Source organism: Musa acuminata, chromosome BXJ1-9, assembly GCF_036884655.1.
Source record: "Musa acuminata AAA Group cultivar baxijiao chromosome BXJ1-9, Cavendish_Baxijiao_AAA, whole genome shotgun sequence".
Taxonomy (NCBI): Eukaryota; Viridiplantae; Streptophyta; class Magnoliopsida; order Zingiberales; family Musaceae; genus Musa; species Musa acuminata.
The window spans coordinates 44,352,835-44,373,685 of record NC_088335.1 but is presented as its reverse complement, the minus strand read 5'-3'; the positions used below and the strand labels follow the sequence as shown (position 1 = coordinate 44,373,685).

Below are 20,851 nucleotides of genomic sequence, written 5' to 3'. Positions count from 1 at the left end.
CTTTGTGTATCTTAGCTTCCATGACATAAAAAGAGTTAATCTTCTTTCCTTTTGCCACAATTAGTGAACCTTTAGTGAGTTTCTATTTACTTTCACCAAAATAGTGTGCAAAGCCCTCATCATCAAGTCTACCTGTAGATATCAAGTTAAGACGAATATTTGGAACATGCCTTATATCTTTGAGTATCAATTTGCTCCCAATACTAGTCTCCAAGCAAATATCTCCAATACCCACAATCTTAGATGTATCACTGTTTCCCATTCTGACATTACCAAAATCACCAGCAGTGTAAGATCTAAAGAAATCACCATGAGAAGTGACATGAAATGAAGCACCAGAGTCAATTACCCAATTACTGTCCTGAGCTACAAGACTAATACAACCTTCATCACAAACAATAGTGATATTACCTTCAGCAGCAACTGTATTGATCTCTTTCTCATTTTTCTTCATTTCATTATGTTCTCGCTTCCAAAACCTACACTCTTTCTTCATGTGACCTGGCCTGTTACAGTGAAAACATTTGATATCTCTTCTAGACTTAGATCTTCCTCTATATCTATGTGGATTTCTGCTATGACTTCTTCTACGTCTTTCTTGTTTTTCAGTAACAAATGCACCAGAAGAAGATTCATTCTGTTCTTTCCTTCTGACATCTTCATTTAGCAAACTGTCTTTAACCATATCTATGGTTAGAGTCCCCTCTGGCGTGGAGTTACAAATAGTCACCACATACGTTTCCCAACTTTCTGGTAAAGAGCTGAGAAGTAATAATCCTTGCATCTCATCATCTATATTCATTTTCATAGCAACCAACTTGTTTGCAAGACTCTGAAATAGGCTTATGTGCTCAACAATGTTACCACCATCTTTATACTTCAAATTTACAAGCCTTCTATGGAGAGAAATTCTATTTCCCGCTGTCTTTTTCGCAAAGAGGTTTTCTAACCTTTGCCAAATAACATCAGCTCTGGTTTCATCTGAAATATGCTCATGCAAGTTTATATTCATCCATCTTCTAATATAGGCAATAGCTTTTCTATGTTGAACTTCCCATTCTTTATCGTCCATAGTAGAAGGTTTATCTTTAACCTTGATAGGCTTATACAAATCTTTGCAATAGATCAAATCTTCCATCAGACGCCTCCAAGTGGAATAATTTGATGAGTTCAATTTAATCATACCATCTGATTGCTCCATTTCAATCACACAAGAAAAACTAGCACCAAACAACCTGATGCTCTGATACCACTTGTTGGGAAAAATATGTTAAAACGGAATATTCTTTTCCCTCTTTGTGTATCAAAATGGGTTCCTCATCAAAATACCAACTTGATATCCAAATGAAAATATCAACCAGCATAGCATAAACAATAGATTAAAAATCAATCACACAGTGAGACCAAATATTTTTAACGTGGAAAACCCAATGTGGGAAAAATCACGGGACCGTAGTCCACCTCAAACTTCCACTATCAATAATAATGATAACATGTTTACAGTAGTTCTTCTCTAGAATAACTAGAGGATCAGAATAACATCAAGATCATAGATCTTGGCTCAAGAATAACATATCTTCATCACATAGGTGGATCTCCTCCAAAGAGAATTCTAGGTCTCATAAAGTGAATATCGTAAGAAAGTACCTTAAAGAGTGTAAACTGCAGATCAACACCGTTAGGATTGTAGAGTTTACTGCAAGGATTCTCCAAAAAAAATTTGGGCTGAAACTGACATCGTTTGGCCACCGATCGTCAAGCAGAAAACTCAGAAACCTAATCTTTCTCTCTCTCTTTCTCTCTTCTCTTTCCTCCGCATGCTGCACGCTGCATTTTGATCTCTTTTTCTCATCTTCTCTCTCCTTTTTTTAATTTCTTTCATTTGTTGATTTGGACTCAATAGGCCCAATTGTTCAAGCCCACATATGGGCTGGACCCAACAAAATTAGAAAAACTATGATTGTTTGAATGGGTCTCCATCAAGATCAACGATAATGCCACAATCGATCATTTCATGGGGAAGACATTAGCTCTCAAAGGCATGCAAGTGGAGATATTAATGAACCCTCTCCACTCCCAAGTACGAGACGGAAGTGAGAGCTTCGATGTAATGTCATGGAGAGTATTGCTGCAAGTGAATAAAACTTAAGTTAAATGGAAGTTTTCACTAAATAAAATTTGTGGGAAACAAAATGTATTAGATGTGTGGTGAAGCTCTCAATTGAAAAAAAATAATGTTCTATGTTTGGACCTTCCTTCCTTATATGTTTTTTTTTCTTAATAATTTTTATTGTTTTTATCAATTTCATGTGCATTACTATCTAAAGATACATACATGATAAACTAAACATGGGTGCATCTCATTCAGGTATTGGCATCCTTTTGTCTTAGATAAAATGATATAAATACCCTCCAAAGGCTTGTTATCAACTACTCTAGATGGTGTTTCTTAGTAATTCATGCACCATCTTTTTATAAGTTTTTAAAGATTCTCTCAAGCTTTTATATAATGGTAGTTGTTGGAACACACGAAAAAGAGATAATATATAGAAAGTATGTGTTAGATTACGAAAAGATTTGCTCTTTCCTATTTCTCTATTAAATAATTTTTAGTTTTGACATATAAAATATATTTGACATACTTTTATAATATATTTGATTTCAAAAAACATAGCTCTAATATTAATTGTTTCATAATTATGCTATTGTTTACAAAAAAATTTAATATTAAAAACTGAAATAATAATGATATATCAAGTTTATGATACGTACCTTTTGATACTATTTAGAAAGTTTTTATCGGATCTACAAGTGCATCATTATCAAATCCAAAAGCTATAGTAATGTCAATCAATAAAGAGAACTAGACTCGTCATTTTTTCTCTTTTTATACTAGGATTAATAATAGTGAAAGATTAGTGACTAAAAGGAGATAAGAGAAGATATATAATCTCTCAATAACACTATGAAGAGATAAGAGAAGATCTATAATTACTCAATAATATCACATTCTCGTATTTTATGTTAAGTCTCTATGAGATCCTATCTATTTATAGGTGAGAGCAGAGGGTCTCTAATAAATAATTAATAAAGTCCCTCTAATAAAAAGTGATCTCCTAATAAATTATATTTTAATTAAACCTCCTTTCTTTTGGTTGATAACCATAATCAAAATTTAATCATATTCATAATATATTTTATCTAATTAGATAAAGTCACGTAATCTAATAATTCAAAGCCATAAAAGATTTTATCAATCTTTACATGTTTGTATATAAAGAAAAATATCATATCTTGATGTCAATCTTCGAGTACAATTCATACGAAGATTCATATATTAATTATAATCGCCAATCTAGTATGCTAATTTTTTTCTGATCTAACTTATTTCTTTATTGTGAAGAGATTTCTTATATTCATATCTTATATCATTTATTATGTTTATGTAAACGATCATAGGGACATGTTCAACAAATTTTTTTGGATTAAGTTTGTTTTGTTTTGTTAATCATGAGTGAAAAAGTTGACTGTTTAAGCACCTAAGTTTACTTTTGTAAATTTAGAATATGTATTATGAGATGCAAAAAATTGACTTTTATGAAATTCATAATTTTGTTGAAAGGAGATTTTTCCAAGAGGTTATTACATTGTTCATATATTAAAAAATCTTATGATGTATGAGACAAAGAGGCTACTAAACTGTTTTGGGTTGCTACTAGAGCCCTACTACATACAAGTTTAACTAATGTATATAAAAATAGAGAAAAAATCATGGCTAAAGTTTACACATGTAAAATTTGAGAAAGAGAAATGGATTATTATTATTTTTTCCTTGCCGTCATTATGCAATGGTCATGGCTTACCTATTACCTTTATGATTGAAATGACGAGGAAGAATATTATTGAATAGTTTTACATTTGTCGTAAAATAACTGTCAATTTAACATCAACGATGGAAGGAGGATATGAAGCTCGTCACGATGGGAGGACTCAAAATCTGCCACATCAGAGGGCCCACCACAATGAAAAGAAGATCTGAAATCCGTCACAACTAAGGGAGAACTTGAAGCCCACGATAACAAAAGGATGACTCAAAATCCACCACGATGGAGGGTTGACTTGAAGCCTACCACGACGGAAAGAGGATTGAAAATCTACTATGATATAGAGAGGACTTAAAGCCCGCAATGACAGGAGAAGAGCTTGAAATCTATCACTGCAAAGAGTGGACTTAAAGCCCGCTATAATGGTAGGAGGACTCAAAATCCTCCATGGCAAAGGAAGGACTCAAAGCATGATACGATTAATAAAGGATTTGAAATCCATCATGATGGAGGCGAAGGGGAAAATATGCCCGAGGCATGTGAGTTGGGAAAATCTGGCCCGAGCTAAGAGAAACCCACTATGACGAAGACTTAGGGGAAAATGTGCCCAAAGTATGTGAGTAAAACTCGACTTGCACCAAGAGAAATCTATCACGATAGAGGCACAGGGCAAAATGTGCTTGAGATATATAAGTCTAGAAAATATAATCCACGCTAAGAGAAATCAACTATAGCAAAAGCACAGGGCAAAATATGCCTGAGATATGTGTCAAAAAAATCTGACTTATACTAAGAGAAATCTGCTATGAGGGAAGCACATAGCAAAAAAAGCCCAATGTGTATGAGTTAGAAAAACTAGACCTAAGCTAAGAAAAATTCGCCATGGCAATGTAAGAGAAAATGTGCCTAAGGTATGCGAGTCGAGAAAACCCGACCAGTGTTGAGAGAAATTTACTACAATGGAAGCACGGGATAAAACATGATCGAGGCATGTGAGTCAGAAAAACCTAACTCGCTCCAAGAGAAATATGCCATAGTGAAGACAGAGTAAATTATGCTAAGGTGTAAGTTAGGAAAACCCGACCCATATCAAGAAAAATCTGCCACTAAGAGAAATTTATCATGGCAAAGGCATAGGGCGAAATATGCTAGAGACATTTGAGTTGGAAAAATACGATTTGCATTAAGAGAAATCCACCATGGTGGAGGCATAGAGTAAATTATGCTTGAGGCATGTGAGTTAGGAAAACCAGACTCGTGCCAATAGAAATATAATATAGCAAAAGTACAAGGCAAAATGTGTCCGAGGGGTGTAAGTCGGGAAAACCTGACCCGCTCTAAGAGAAATCTATCACGGTAAAGACATAGGGCAAAATATGCCCGAGGTGTGTAAGTGGAGAAAGCCCAACCCATGCTAAAAAAAATCCTTCACGATGAAAGCGCGATGAAAAATGTGTCCGAGGCATGGGAGTTCAAAAAAAACCCGACCCATGCCAAGAAAAATTTGCTATGATAGAATCATAAGGCAAAACATACCCGAGGTATATGAGTTAGGAAAATATGATCCACACTAACAAAAATCCTTCACAGTAGAGGTGTAGTATCCTGGACAAAACTAAGTCTGTGACAGTAGGGCGAGATATGTCTAAGTCATGTGAATCAAGAAGACCCGGTCCATGCCAAGAGAAATCTGCTATAACAAAAGTATAGGGAAAAACATGCCCAAGGCATGTGAGTCGAGAAAATCTGACTCACGCTAAGAGAAATCTACCACAGTAGAAGCACAGGATAAAATACGTCTAAAGCGTGTAAGTTGGAAAAGCCTGACCTGTGCTAAGAGAAATCCACCACAACAAAGGTGTCCCGAGGCATGTGTTAAAAAAACTCGACCCATGCCAAAATAAATCCACTATGACAGAAGCATAAGACACAACGTGCTCAAGACGTATGAGTTAGGAAAACCCAATTCGAACCAAGGGAAATTTGTCACGGTAGCACAAGGCGAAATGTGCTCAAGACATATGAGTCGGGAAAACCCAACCTCTTCCCGACTAACGTGTGTCATTTTGACACCACGAAGAGGTAGGATGGCAATGAGTGTCGAATGAATTAAATGTCATACTCTGGGCCCTTTAACAAGAGTTCTGAAGCACACTGAGGGGAGGGACAAATGAAATAGAATATATTAGCGGGCAACTATCATTCGGTGTTGGGTCTAGCCCATATGTGGGCTTGGACAATTGGGCCTATTGAGCCCAAATCAGCAAATGAAAGAAATTAAAAAGAGGAGAGAGAAGGTGAGGAAAATAGATCAGATTGCAGCGCACAGCGTGCGGCGTGCAGAGGAAAGAGGAGAGAGAAAGTAAGGTTATTGAGTTTTCTGTTTGACGATCGGTGGCCAAACATTATCAGTTTTGGCCCAAATTTTATGTGGAGAATCCTTGCAGCAAACTTTACAATCCTAACGGTGTTGATCTGTAGTTTACCCTTTCTAAGGTACTTTCCTGTGATATCCACTTTGTTAGACCTAGAATTCTCTTACGAGGAGATCCATCCACATGATGAAGATATGCTATTCTTGAGTCAAGATCTATGATCTTGATGTTATTCTGATCCTCTAGTTATTCTAGAGAAGACCTACTGTAAACCTGTTATCATTACTATTGATAGTGGAAGTTTGAGGTGGACTACGGTCCCGTGGTTTTTCCCACATTGGGTTTTCCACGTTAAAAGATTTGGTTTCACTGTGTGATTGATTTTTTGCTCTATTGTTTATGCTGTGCTAGTTGATATTTACATTTGGATATCAAGTTAGTATTTTGATGAGGAACCCATTTTGATACACAAAAGAGGGAAAGAATTATTCCGCTTTAACAGATTTTTTCCCAACAAGTGGTATCAGAGCGTCAGGTTGTTTGGTGCTAGTTTTCTTGTGTGATTGAAATGGAGTCTGATGGTATGATTAAATTGAACTCATCAAATTATTCTACTTGGAGGCGTTTGATGGAAGATTTGCTATATTGCAAAGATTTGTATAAGCCTATCAAGGTTAAAGATAAACCTTCTACTATGGACGATGAAGAATGGAAAGTTCAACATAGAAAAGCTATTGCCTATATTAGAAGATGGATAGATATAAACTTGCATGAGCATATTTCAGATGAAACCAGAGCTGATGTTGTTTGGCAAAGGTTAGAAAACCTCTTTGCGAAAAAGTCAGTGGGAAATAGAATTTCTCTCCTCAGAAGGCTTGTAAATTTGAAGTATAAAGATGGTAGTAACATTGTTGAGCACATAAGCCTATTTCAGAGTCTTGCAAACAAGTTGGTTGCTATGAAAATGAATATAGATGATGAGATGCAGGGATTGTTACTTCTCAGCTCTTTACCAGAAAGTTGGGAAACATATATGGTGACTATTTGCAACTCCACGCCAGAGGGAACTCTAACTATTGATATGGTTAAAGACAGTTTGCTAAATGAAGATGCCAGAAGGAAAGAACAGGGTGAATCTTCTTCTGGTGCATTTGTTACTGAAAAACAAGAAAGACGTGGAAGAAGTCATAGTAGAAATCCACATGGATATAGAGGGAGATCTAAGTCTAGAAGAGATATCAAATGTTTTCACTGTAATAGGTCAGGTCACATGAAGAAAGAGTGTAGGTTTTGGAAGCGAGAACATAATGAAATAAGAAAAATGAGAAAGAGACCAATACAATTACTGCTGAAGGTAATATCACTATTGTTTGTGATGAAGGTTGTGTTAGCCTTATAGCTCAAGACAGTAATTGGGTAATTGACTCTGGTGCTTCATTTCATGTCACTTCTCATGGTGATTTCTTTAGATGTCACTTCTCATGGTGATTTCTTTAGATCTTACACTGTTGGTGATTTTGGTAATGTCAGAATGGGAAACAATGATACATCTAAGATTGTGGGTATTGGAGATATTTGCTTGGAGACCAGTATTGGGAGCAAATTGATACTCAAAGATGTAAGGCATGTTCCAGATATTCGTCTTAATTTGATATCTACAAGCAGACTTGATGATGAGGGTTTTGCACATTATTTTGGTAAAAGCAAATGGAAACTCACTAAAGGTTCTATGATTGTGGCAAAAGGAAAGAAGATTAACTCTTTTTATGTCATAGAAGCTAAGCTACACAAAGGAGAGATTAATGCAATTCAAAAAGGTGAAAGTATAGATCTTTGGCATAAGAGGCTTGGACATATCAGCGAGAAGGGACTTCAAACTCTTGCTAGAAAGCAATTCTTACCAGAGTTGCAAGGTACATCTCTTAAATCTTGTGATCATTGCTTAGCTGGAAAAACACATAGAGTTGCATTTCAGACATATCCATCATCTAGAAGATCAGATGTTATTGATTTAGTTCATACTGATATTTGTACTATGCAAACTAGAACTCTTGGAGGTGCTCTTTATTTTGTTACTTTTATTGATGACCATTCTAGAAAAGTGTGGGCTTTTGCTTTGAAATCTAAAGACCAGGTACTCGATGCTTTCAAGGAGTTTCATATCAGTGTTGAAAGAGAAACTGGCAGAAAACTAAAGTGTATTCGATTAGATAATGGTGGCGAGTACAGGGGTCCTTTTGAGAATTATTGCATGTTTCATGGTATCAGGCTTGAGAAAACAGTTCCTAAAACTCCTCCACGGAACGGTGTGACAGAAAGGATGAACAGAACCATTGAAGAAAGGATTAGGTGTCTGCTTTCTCACGCCAAGTTACCAAAGTCATTTTGGGGGGAGGCTTTGAGAACTATAGTTGACCTGATAAATCTTTCTCCATCAGTTCCTCTGCAAGGTGATTTTCTAGAGAGAGTATGGAGAGAAAAAGATATATCTTATAATCATTTAAGAGTCTTTGGGTGTAAAGCATTTGTTCATATTCCCAAAGATGAGAGGTCCAAGCTTGATAATAAAGCAAAAGCATGTATCTTCTTGGGATATGGTCATGAAGAGTTTGGGTACAAATTATGGGATCTAGTGAATAAGAAGATTATTAGAAGCAGAGATGTTGTGTTTCTTGAAGACCAATTATTTGATGATGGTGATAATATTGAGAAGCCAGAAACCTCTGTTTATATTCCTTGGAGTTTGGGTCCAGTTCCTTCACCTGTAGTTCATGATGATCATGGTGGAGATGAACAAGAAGATTGTGGTGAGAATACCAGTGATGATACACCTACAGTTGATGATGCTGAACCAACTGAACAGCTACCTCCACCACCAGTTGAGATTTCATTGAGAAGATCCACTAGAGAGCGACAACCTTCTACCAGATATCCTCCACATGAGTATGTTATGCTTACTGATGGGGGAAAGCCAGAAACTTACCAAGAAGTTATTCTACATGAGAATAAGAATGAGTGGGTTAAAGTCATGCAAGAAGAGATGAGATCCCTGCTTGAGAACCATACCTATGACTTGGTAAAGTTGCCTAAAGAGAAGAAAGCTCTCAAGAATAAGTGGGTTTACAAATTGAAGACTGAAAGCTATAGCTCACAACAGAGATACAAGGCACGACTAGTTGTGAAAGGATTCAGTCAGAAGAAAGGTATTGACTTTGAAGAAATATTTTCTCCGGTTGTGAAAATGTCCTCTATCCGAGTTGTTCTTGGTTTGGCTGCCCGCTTGAATTTAGAAGTTGAGCAACTTGATGTAAAATAGCATTTCTTCATGGTGATTTAGAAGAAGAAATTTACATGGAGCAACCAGAAGGTTTCAAAGTCAAGGGAAAAAAAAATATGGTGTGTAAGCTTAGGAAAAGCTTATATGGATTCAAACCTAGACAGTGGTACAAGAAGTTTGATTCCTTTATGATGAGCCAAGGGTATGATAGAACCACATCTGATCATTGTGTGTTTATGAAGAAATTTTCAGATGATGATTTTATTATTTTACTACTATATGTTGATGATATGCTGATTGTTTGCCATGATGTTGGAAAAATTGAAAAGCTTAAAAGAGAGCTAAGTAAGTCTTTTGCCATGAAAGACTTGGGATCAGTGAAACAAATACTTGGCATGAAGATTCTTCGTGATAGGAAGAAAAGGAAGATTTGGTTATCTCAGGAGACTTACATTGAAAAGGTTCTTGAAAAATTCAACATGAGTAAAGCCAAAGCAGTTTGTTCCCCACTTGCAGGTCATTTCAAGCTTAGTTCGAAACAATGTCTTACAAGTGAGAAAGAAAAAGAAGAAATGTCCAAAGTGCCTTACTCATCTGCAGTATGCAGTTTGATGTATGCTATGGTTTGTACTAGGCCAGATATAGCTCATGCAGATGGAGTTGTCAGCCGATTTCTCTCTAATCCTTGAAAAGAACATTGGGCAGTAGTGAAATGGATATTAAGATATCTAAAAGGTACTTCCAAGTTGTGTTTATGTTTTGGCAGTGATGAACCTATGTTAGAAGGCTACACAGATGCAGACATGGCAGGTGATACTGATTCCAGGAAGTCCACTTCGGGATTCTTGATGACATTTGCAGGAGGAGCAGTCTCTTGGCAGTCTAAGTTACAGAAATGTGTTGCTCTATCAACCACAGAAGCAGAATACATAGCAATTACTGAAGCCTGCAAGGAAGCTTTATGGATGAAAAAGTTTCTACAGGAATTGGGCTTGAAAAAGGAAGTATATACTGTTTACTGTGATAGTCAGAGCGTCATTCACCTATCCAAGAATTCAACATACCATTCTAGATCCAAGTATATTGATGTGAGATATCACTGGATTCGTGATGTGCTTGAGATGAAAGAATTACAGTTGGAAAAAGTGCATACCATATGAGAATGGTTCAGATATGTTGACAAAGTCTTTGCCTAAGGAGAAGCTTGAAGCATGTAGGTAAAGAGCGGGCTTGGTACAACCCACCATATGAGTTGGAGGGGGAGAATTGTTGGGTCCAGCCCATATGTGGGCTTGGACAATTGGGCCTATTGAGCCCAAATCAGCAAATGAAAGAAATTAAAAAGAGGAGAGAGAAGGTGAAGAAAATAGATCAGATTGTAGCGCACAGCATGCGGCGTGCAAAGGAAAGAGGAGAGAGAAATAGAGAGAGAAAGTAAGGTTACTGAGTTTTCTGTTTGGCCCAAATTTTATATGGAGAATCCTTGCAGCAAACTCTACAATCCTAACGGTGTTGATCTGCAGTTTACCCTCTCTAAAGTACTTTCCTGTGATATCCACTTTGTGAGACCTAGAATTCTCTTACGAGGAGATCCATCCACGTGATGAAGATATGCTATTCTTGAGTCAAGATCTATGATCTTGATGTTATTCTGATCCTCTAGTTATTCTAGAGAAGACCTACTGTAAACCTGTTATCATTACTATTGATAGTGGAAGTTTGAGGTGGACTACGGTCCCGTGGTTTTTCCCACATTGGGTTTTCCACATTAAAAGATTTGGTCTCACTGTGTGATTGATTTTTTCTCTATTGTTTATGCTGTGCTGGTTGATATTTACATTTGGATATCAAGTTGGTATTTTGATGAGGAACCCATTTTGATACACAAAGAGGGAAAGAATTATTCCGCTTTAACAGGTTTCTTCCCAACATTCGGTATATAAGCACCACATGAAAGCTATGTGGAAAGATTTGCTCATGTGGATAAAAATATAAAGTAGGTTATTCAGGATTGTCTCCCCTTGTCACCCATGTAGATAAAACGTTAAAAGTGAGATATTGAGATGGCTACATATTGTAGTCAGGTATAAGCGTTATAAGCGTTAGAAAGTGAAATATTGAGATGGGAAATTTTTTTTTAATATCGAAGGAACCAGATTGACCCATGACAATAATTGAGATGTTTGCAAGGGATCACATGACAACAGCCAAAATATTTCAATGACTGAGATACAATATTTTATGTGCCATCGAACGCTGAATATTCCAAGCCATGGAATATTTCTCACTTTGAGTTAACTATAGAGATCTGGATCATCAAATCTCGCGGTTGGAACAAGAACAAGTGGTTCAGCCTTCTTCATCACAAGTCCAAACCTCTCACCGAGCTCAAGCTTCTCCCCCTCTGGAAGTTGCCAGCGAAAGGAATGCAGGAAGGAAGCCAACATGTGCGTCACCATCTTTTCTGCTAGAGAGATCCCAACACACATCCTCCTCCCTGATCCAAATGGCAGATAAGCGAAGTTAGTGCCACGGAACTCGTACTTGTCATCTGCAGCTGTCAGAAACCTCTCCGGCCTGAACTCCACGGCATCCTCCCCCCAAATGGCGGCGTCTCTTTGAATCATCCAAACGTTTACTAAGACCTTGGAGCCCTTGGGAATGGTGTATCCGCCCACGGTGCAAGGTGAGCTCGGCGAGCGAGGAAGGAGGAGCGGAACCACTGGGTGTAACCGGAGTGTCTCTTTCGTGACTGCACGAAGGTACTCCAGCTTGGGCACGTCCGACTCTTCCACTGCTCTTTCCTTCCCCACCACTGCGTCGAGCTCGTCTTGGATCTTCCTCATGATGTCAGGGTTGCGCATCAGTTCCGCCATCGCCCACTCTATCGTAGTCGAAGTGGTGTCCGTTCCACCAAGTATGAGTTCCTGTGGATTCAGTTAATTGATATCATCCATGCATTTGTTCGTAGAAACAGGTATATATTTCAAGAAAATTACTTCCCTTCAGCTACATCATTCATGCTCTTCACGACGAAGATTTATCTTGCATACTTATTTTTTTTTTAGGATCTAATAAATATATGATTATTAATTTTAATTTAAGTATTTTAAGTTAATATAATAATAAAAATTGACTCAGAAAAACAAGAAAAAGAAAAGAAGAGCTACCCTACGTTGATCAGAAAGGAAAATGCTTGAATATTTGTGTTACCAATAGTTGCAGGTGTGGAAAGATGAAACAATACCAAAAACAGTGCCTTGACATGATCCATGGTGAGTGGGTCCTTCTGATCTCTTCTCTCTAAAACCTCCACCATCACCTGCAAGAAGGCCTTACCACCCTTTCCCTCATCCTCTTCACCCCTTCTCCCACTGTCCTCCACAAACTTTTTCCAGAGCACATCGTAACGATCCCACAACCGCTTCATCCGTCTCCCCATCCCCTGCAAATCCAGCGCCGCCAGCGCCGGAAAGAAGTCCGACACATTGGGCGCCCCCAGCAACTCGACGACTCCCTCCACCACCGCCCGGAACTTCATTGACACATCGCCGTCTTCCGACAGCCCCCCCCACAGCATGCTCGTCAACACGTTGAGTGCCGTCGAGAAGACCAGCTCCCACACCTCCACCGGCTCCCCCTCGCGGGCACGAAGGCGAGCGATGGCTCGCCGCACCTCGCGCAGCCGCAGCGAGCGGACCGCCTCGTTGCCGCCGGTGCTGATGAACTCCCGCACGGTCACCTTGCGGAGCGTGCTCCAGAGAGTGCCATGGGGGCTCCAGAGCAAACAATGCTGTGCTCTGGGGACGACGGTGGTGGAGGCCGGGGGATCACGGTTGGCGAAGATGACATCGTGGTCCTTGAGCACCTCCCGGACGGCAGCCGGAGAGGAGAGGACGACGTAGAGCCTGGTCCCGAGACGGAGGCTGAAGTCGGGGCCGTAGGCGCGGGCGAGGCGGGCGAAGTAGCGATGCAGGTCGGGTTCGAGGGAGAGAAGGCTGCCGAGGAGCGGCAGGCCGACGGGTCCCGGGGGCAGGAGTGGCCTGCCTTGTCTCCTCGTCCATCTCAATAAGAAGACGGCAGCAGAAGAGACGACGGTGATGAGAGAAAGGATGAGAAATATGTCACTCTGTTGCTGCGAGGCAGCGACTTCGTAGTCCGTTGCAGATGCCATGAGAGGAACTGCTGCTTCCATCGATGCGGCGGGAGATGGCAGTTATAAATACTACATACTGATGGACGCAGACAAGTGGCCGCCAATGACGACGGAGCACGGCAGACGAAGAAAACATGGTCGAAATTGTGCCGCGTGGCAAAAGCTGAACCAGTCATGTGACCGCTCTGCGTCTAGTGAAAAGGATAAGGACGGGAAGAGGACGTGATGTGGACTTGGTTGAGTAGAATTGAATGGCTGGCAGTCGTTCAAGTACAACGCTCGCCCGCCATAATTCTTGTCCAAAAATAGATATAAAAATCTGAACACGCGTGAACAGTGAATCGACGATCTTAGTATTCTCTCTGTATCTGGTAGCATCCGCATACGAGGGATGCGAGTACAATCTTTTTTATTCTTAAAATATTTTATGCTATTATATAAAATGATAAGGTTATCACTATATAATAAAAATTCTTAACTCTTATATCCTCATGTCATTTATATGATTATATTTTTATTTATTATATATTTATGTCATATTATTTTTTTTTTAAGATTATTTGGGTGAGACTCTTCAAGTAACCCCCTACTAATCCTGTAATGAATCCTAACATTGGTTTTTTTATATTCTGATTCTCACTTTATCTTACATAATGTGCACATGTTCCTTAATTCATTTCATGCTTTGCTTGATTATTATTACTAACTACTTCTCAAGTCTAAACCTCCCTAAGCAGTAAAAACCTTCACATCAGTGATTTATCATTTGGTCCAAACGGAAGAAATCTATGTTTGAGGGCAGCATCGAAGCAAGTATTCTTAAGTTTCACATCAAACACACAGATATAATTAGTCATATTTTAACATAGTTACATTAGAAATTTGTCATAAGGTAAAACAATGAACTCAAATAAGTGTGTTCGAAGCATTAATAGAGAACTTAGCATTCATCAATATCTTAAAATAACACAGACATTTCTGCCTGGATGAATCAGCCAAATAATAGTAACAGCACAAATCAAATAGAACAAATTACATCTTCATTTAGCACTAGCTGTTTGCGATCATGTAAGATTTAAAACTTTGATAAAGATAGAATCAGCAGCACTGGTAGCTGAAACTTCATCATGATGATCACTTACGGTCTTAACTGTCTCGATTGCTGCATATTTACTTCAGATCAGCCTCCCATTTCATGGAATGAATTAGCTAGGAACCAGCACATGAAGGAATAATGCATGATGGAATCCCAAAAGCAAGCAAGATTTCATCAAGATATATATTATTTTTGTTAGCGTAAACAACTTCAAGCCGTGGCTTCGGGGCCGAGCGACTTGGTTCGGGTCCGGATGATGGAGGATCTCCCTAGGACGTTTCTCGAGACTACGGAGGTGGCCGATTACGGTGGTCCGATCGGTATGGGGTCGCCGTTTCTTCCGGGATGGGGCTCCTCGCCTGGACGTTTAGCGGGAGACCTCGCCCCTCGTACCTGCACAAAGGTCGGGTCGGGGAGCTTGGTCCAACCCCTCCGACGATCAAGTCAGTGGATGGTAAGGGGGGTTTCTTTTTTTTTCTCTCTCTCTCTTCCGTTTAGCATGTAAGGGTATTTATAGGGAAGCTTACTATGCTCGTTGCAGGGGGTAGGCTCGTACTCCTGATAGAGTCTGACACCGGCGTTGGCGTGGTGTAGAGGGCCGAGTCTGAGCACGTCGTTAATGCGCCTCGGCCGACGTTCCGATTCGTTTGACCAGATGTTGTCGGGTCAATCGAGGCGTGAGGCGTCATCTGGGGCAGCTGACGTGAGCCCGAGTCTTGTCGCAATTATTATCCTCATCAATTTTCTTCCTTGAGATGTTCATTTTTAAGCTCATTTGAGTCAACTTTTATGATATGGGAACAATTTAGTCACCTAAGAACTAATTAGTTTGCAAAACATGTGCAAATTTATCAAAAACATGAACACCATCATTAACAAAGCATCAAAACAACATCTAGCTGTGAATTAATATTCTGCAGAACATGTACAAAATTATCAAAAACCATTAAAACAATGCCCATTATAAAGATTCAATGTATCCACATAATACCAACTAACCTGTAGGATCTTCACCCTGCCAGCTACATCAGGGCTATACACTGTGACCTGCCGATCGAACCTTCCAGGCCGTAGCAGTGCCGAATCAAGCACGTCCGGCCTGTTGGTCGCTGCCGAAACAAATCACCCCACTGTTCCCTGAAAACCCATCCATCTCTGTCAAGAGCTGATTGATGGTCTGCTCCCTCTCGTCGTTGCCACCGCCAAGCCCGGCCCCTCTCTGCCTTAGCCTTCGCCTTCTCGAACAAATCCCGGACCCTCGACGCCCCAACACCCACGAACAGCTCAGGAACTCGGACGCCACGCACGACAAGAAGGCACGACTCTCCCACTACCGCTCGGGCCAGCAGCGCTTTGTCGGTGCCGGGTGGGCCCGCCAAGAGGCAACCCTTGTGGATTTTCGCCCCCAAAGTCGTGTACTTGTCCGGATTCTTTACCAGGGATGAAAAAATAAATAAACGATAAAAACAAAATATTATGATATAATTAAAAAAATTTATTTTGATAAAAAATTATATAATATTTAAAAAAATAAGATTGACAAATATACTTATAAGATATTTATAAGTAAACACACTCTATCTTGCTTTATGAATTATGATCCTATTTATAGGACCTAGTGGTAACTATACATGTCATCCATGACTGAGTTTGGTGTATGAACTACTCTATAACTTCTAGATCATGGGTCATTTCTTAAAACATATCTATAACTATCTAGAATATGATAACTATCTAGATAACTACTATGAATCAATTCTAAATACTCCCTCTTGATTTATAGTTACATATACCGATTTGCGATATGAAATAAACATGTTTTTGAACTGGAAGCGACTTGGTGAGGATATCTATAACTTGTTCATCTGTTCCACTTGCTACAAGATCTCGGATGAAATGATAGCATATCTCTATATGCTTCGTTCTTTCATGAAATGTTGGATTCTTCATTATTGCAATTGTGGCTTTGTTGTCACAAAATACTTTCGTTGCCTATTTGTATTCTTGATAAAGATCTTTAAGAAGTCTTCTAAGCTATATTGCTTGACAAGCTGCTGATGTTACAATTACATATTCTGATGTCGATAACGTAATTATTGCTTGCTTTTTTGAACTCCAAGATATAGCTCTTGATCCAAGGCTAAAAATATTACCTAAAGTACTCTTTCTATCATTTAAAGCTCCTGCCTAATCATTATCAGTGAAACCAAATAATTTACATTTAAAATTATGAGAATACCAAATACTATAATCTATAGTTCCACCGATATAATGTAGAATTCTTTTAACAGCTCCGAGATGATGTTTGCTTGGGCTATGCATAAACCTGGATACTACACCAACAAAGAAGGTAATATCTGATCGAGTATGAGTAAAATAAATTAAACCTCTAACCAAACTTTTGTAGTATCTTACATTTGTCAAACATGTATCATCTTTAAGTTTCAATTTCTCATTTATATTCATGGGTGTTGCTATAGGTTTGTAATTAATCATATTAGATTTTTTGAATAGATCAATTGCATACTTTCTTTATGAAATAAAAATATCATCTGATCCTTGCTTCACTTCCAACCCAAAAAAATAGTGCAATAGGCCTAGATCTGACATTTTAAACTTATTCATCATGTATTTTTTAAATTTTATTACAAAAGAGTTAGATAAACTCATATATATAATATCATCAACATAAAGGCAAACCATTAGAATATTATGTTCATCTTCTTTCTTCAGATAAAGAGAAAGAGTAGGTTCATTATTGCTCATCTTAAATCTATTTTGACGAAAATAATAATCAATTTTACTGTACCCTTGGAGCTTGTTTAAGCCCATAAAGAACTTTCTTTAGCTTATACATCTTTTCTTCATGTCCTTTAATCAAAAAACCTTCAGTAACAAAAACTTCTTCGTATAAATCACCATTTAAAAACTTAAATTTCATATTAAATTGGTAAACATGCCAACTCATGTGAGCAGCTAAAGCCAAGAAAGTTCTCACAGTTTCGAATCTAACAACTGAAGAAAAAGTATCATCAAAATCAATACCTTATTGATGTAAATATCCTTTTGCTACAAGCCGAGCCTAAACTTTTGGATACTTTAATCTGCATTAAACTTTGTTTTGAACACCTATTTTAATCAAATAGCTTTCTTTTCTTTCGCTAGATCTATTAGATTCCAAGTTTCATTCTTCTCAATTGATTTGATTTCCTCTTTCATTGCTTTTCGCCATTCCTCTTTTTCAACTGCTTCTTCAAAAGTTAAAGATCTGAAATAAACAAAGTAAATGTTGAGCCATAAATTTCTGTTAGTGATCGGAAATTTCTTGGAGGGTTTCATCTGAAGAATCAGAATTTGAACTGCTATTGGGTGAGGTTGATGATGAACTTATTTAAGTAGGCTCTATCATTTGATTCTGTGGAGTATCTAGTTCTGCTGGAATCTGAATTTGTGTTTCACTTTTATTAGTCTCTCAATTTTAACTTGTCCTTTCATCGAACATAATATTTTTATTAATAATAACTTTGCCACTAACAAGATTATATAATCGATATGCTTTGAATTACAAGGAATAATTAATTAAGATGTATTTTTCAGATTTTTCATCAAGCTTGTGATGGTTTTGTGAATTCACCAAAGCATAAGCAATCAACCAAAAATTCTTAGGTGACTTACACTTGGTTTCATACCATACCAAGCTTCAAAAGGAGTTTGATTAATAACAGCCTTTGTTGGTGAAATATTTAACAAATAAATTGCTGTTATAATTGCTTCTGTCCAAAACTGATTTGGAATGTGTTTTCCTTTAAGCAAACTTCTTGTCATTTCAACGACAGTTCGATTCTTACATTCAGCTATACCATTTTACTATGATGTATATGGTGATGTCAATTCTCTACAAATATAATTTTCTTCACAAAAAGAATTAAACTCATTAGATAAAAATTCACCACATCTATCTGTCTGAAGTGTCTTTATGTATCTACCACTTTGTCTTTCTATAATTGCATTGAATTTTTAAAAATCATCAAATATTTTATATTTCAGTTTCAGAAAATATACCCAACTCATGCGGCTATAATCATCAGTAAACAATAGAAAATATTGACTTCCACCAAATAATTTTGTATTCATAGGTCCATATATGTCAGCATGAATTAATTCAAGACAATTAGATGCTCTCCATGCTTTTCCAACAGGAAATGGTTTTTTATTTTGTTCGTCATAAATGCAACATTCACATACATCAAGTGTATTAATTTTAGGCAATTAAAAAATTATTATTTTTTATTTAACAACCTTAAACCCATGTTAAGGTGTTCATATCTTAAATGTCATAAAATAGACTCATTTTTTTGAGTTGCAACAAGAGCATGCTTTTCAATATTTGAAACATCAAGTGGAAACATCTTGTTTTGCGTCATACAAACATTTACCATAATCGAACTAAATTTTTTATCTTTAATAGTGCATGAACCATCATCAAATATAACTGAATATCTATCATCTATCAATTGTCCAATACTCAACAAGTTATGTGATAAAGTAGGAACAAAGAAAATATTGTCAAGATATTTTATACTTAGATTTGCTTGTTATCTCCAAATCTAACTTTCAACTTATGAGTTTCATCAATATATTTAAACATTGATCTTATGCCTGACATATGATTAGAACATCCACTATCTAGAGACTAAATATCATTTGAGATGTCATTAACTTGTGAATGAGTCATAAATAATTTACTATTTTCCTCCATATAGCTTGCTTGCTTTTCTCTTTTCCAATAATCTGCCTTCATGTGATCAAACTTTTTATAATAGTGACATTGAATTCCACTCTTGTAATTTTTTGATCATAATTTGATTGCCTTTGTTTATCATGCCCATCAAAGTATCTTCTTCCTCTTCCTTTTCAATTTCCTATACCACAAAATCCTCCTCTGTCATGTCCTCTTCCTAATGATTTTTTATCTTCTTTTGAAGTAGAAGACTTCCTCTTAATCTGAAATACTTTTTCTTCACTTTTTTTAAGTGACATATTCAACCTTGTTTTATGTGCTTGCAAGGAACCTATTAGTTCATCAAATAAAAATATAGTTAAATCTTTTGACTCCTCAATTGCGGTAACAACATGATCAAATTTCGGAATTAAACTTTTTAAAACTTTTATAACAATTATATGATCAGAAAAATATTCACCATAAGATTTCATTTGACTAATAATTTCAATCACTCGAGAAAGAAAATCTTGCACCGATTCATTGCTTTTCATGAATAAAATTTCGAACTCACGATGAAGGGTTTGAAGTTTTACCCTAATCACCCTTGATGAGCCTTGAAATTCATTTTGAAGTATCAACCAAGCTTGCTTTAAAGTTGTCACTAGTATAATTCTTGAGAAGATTGTCTCATGTACATCTTGTTGAATGAAGAATGCCTTTGAATCATTCTTTATATTCTCCCTCATCCTGATTTCTTTATCTGGATATGCGTATCCATTCTTTGTTAAGTCCAAAAGATCTTGAGACTTGAATAGAGTCTTCATCTTGATACTCCAAAATTCATGGGGTTGCGACATAGAATTGTCATTGAAAGTTATAATATCCAGTTTTGATAGAAACTTAGCTCTGATACCACAAATGTTGGGGATGGAGGAGCAAGGAAACGATAAAAACAAAATACTACGATGTAATTAAAAAAAATCATTTCGATCAAGAAAACTGTTGTAGTATTTAAAACAAAAGGATTGACAAGAAAACTTATAAGATATTCCCAAGTGCACACACTCTATCTTGCTTTATGAACTATGGTCTTATTTATAGGACCTAGTGGTAACTATCCATGTCACCCATGATTGAGTTAAGTATAGGAACTATCCTATAACTTCTAGATCAAGGGCCACTCCTTAAAACATGCCGATAACTACTTAGAACAGGGTAACTACCTAGAACATAATAACTACCTAGATAGCTACTATGAATCAATTCTCAACATTCTTTAGGATGTCCACCACTTCTCGCAGCTCGAGCTTGGCCTGGTTGGCCCCCGCAACATCGGCGAAAGTGACGTCGGAATAGGTCATTGCCGCCGTCCCCTTCCGAGACGGAGATGTCCACGTCGT

General features: G+C 37.5%; 1 protein-coding gene across 1 annotated transcript; it reads right to left on the bottom strand.

Moving 5' to 3' along the window:
• Nucleotides 1-11,656: 11,656 nt before the first annotated feature.
• On the bottom strand, nt 11,657-13,689 carry LOC135593706 (flavonoid 3'-monooxygenase CYP75B137-like). Its single transcript, XM_065083941.1, has 2 exons — nt 12,724-13,689; nt 11,657-12,403 (listed from the first exon to the last, which is right to left on the bottom strand). The coding sequence occupies exons 1-2, from the start codon at nt 13,669-13,671 to the stop codon at nt 11,771-11,773; spliced, it is 1,581 nt and encodes a 526-aa protein (XP_064940013.1). The 5' UTR covers nt 13,672-13,689; the 3' UTR covers nt 11,657-11,770.
• Nucleotides 13,690-20,851: the final 7,162 nt, after the last annotated feature.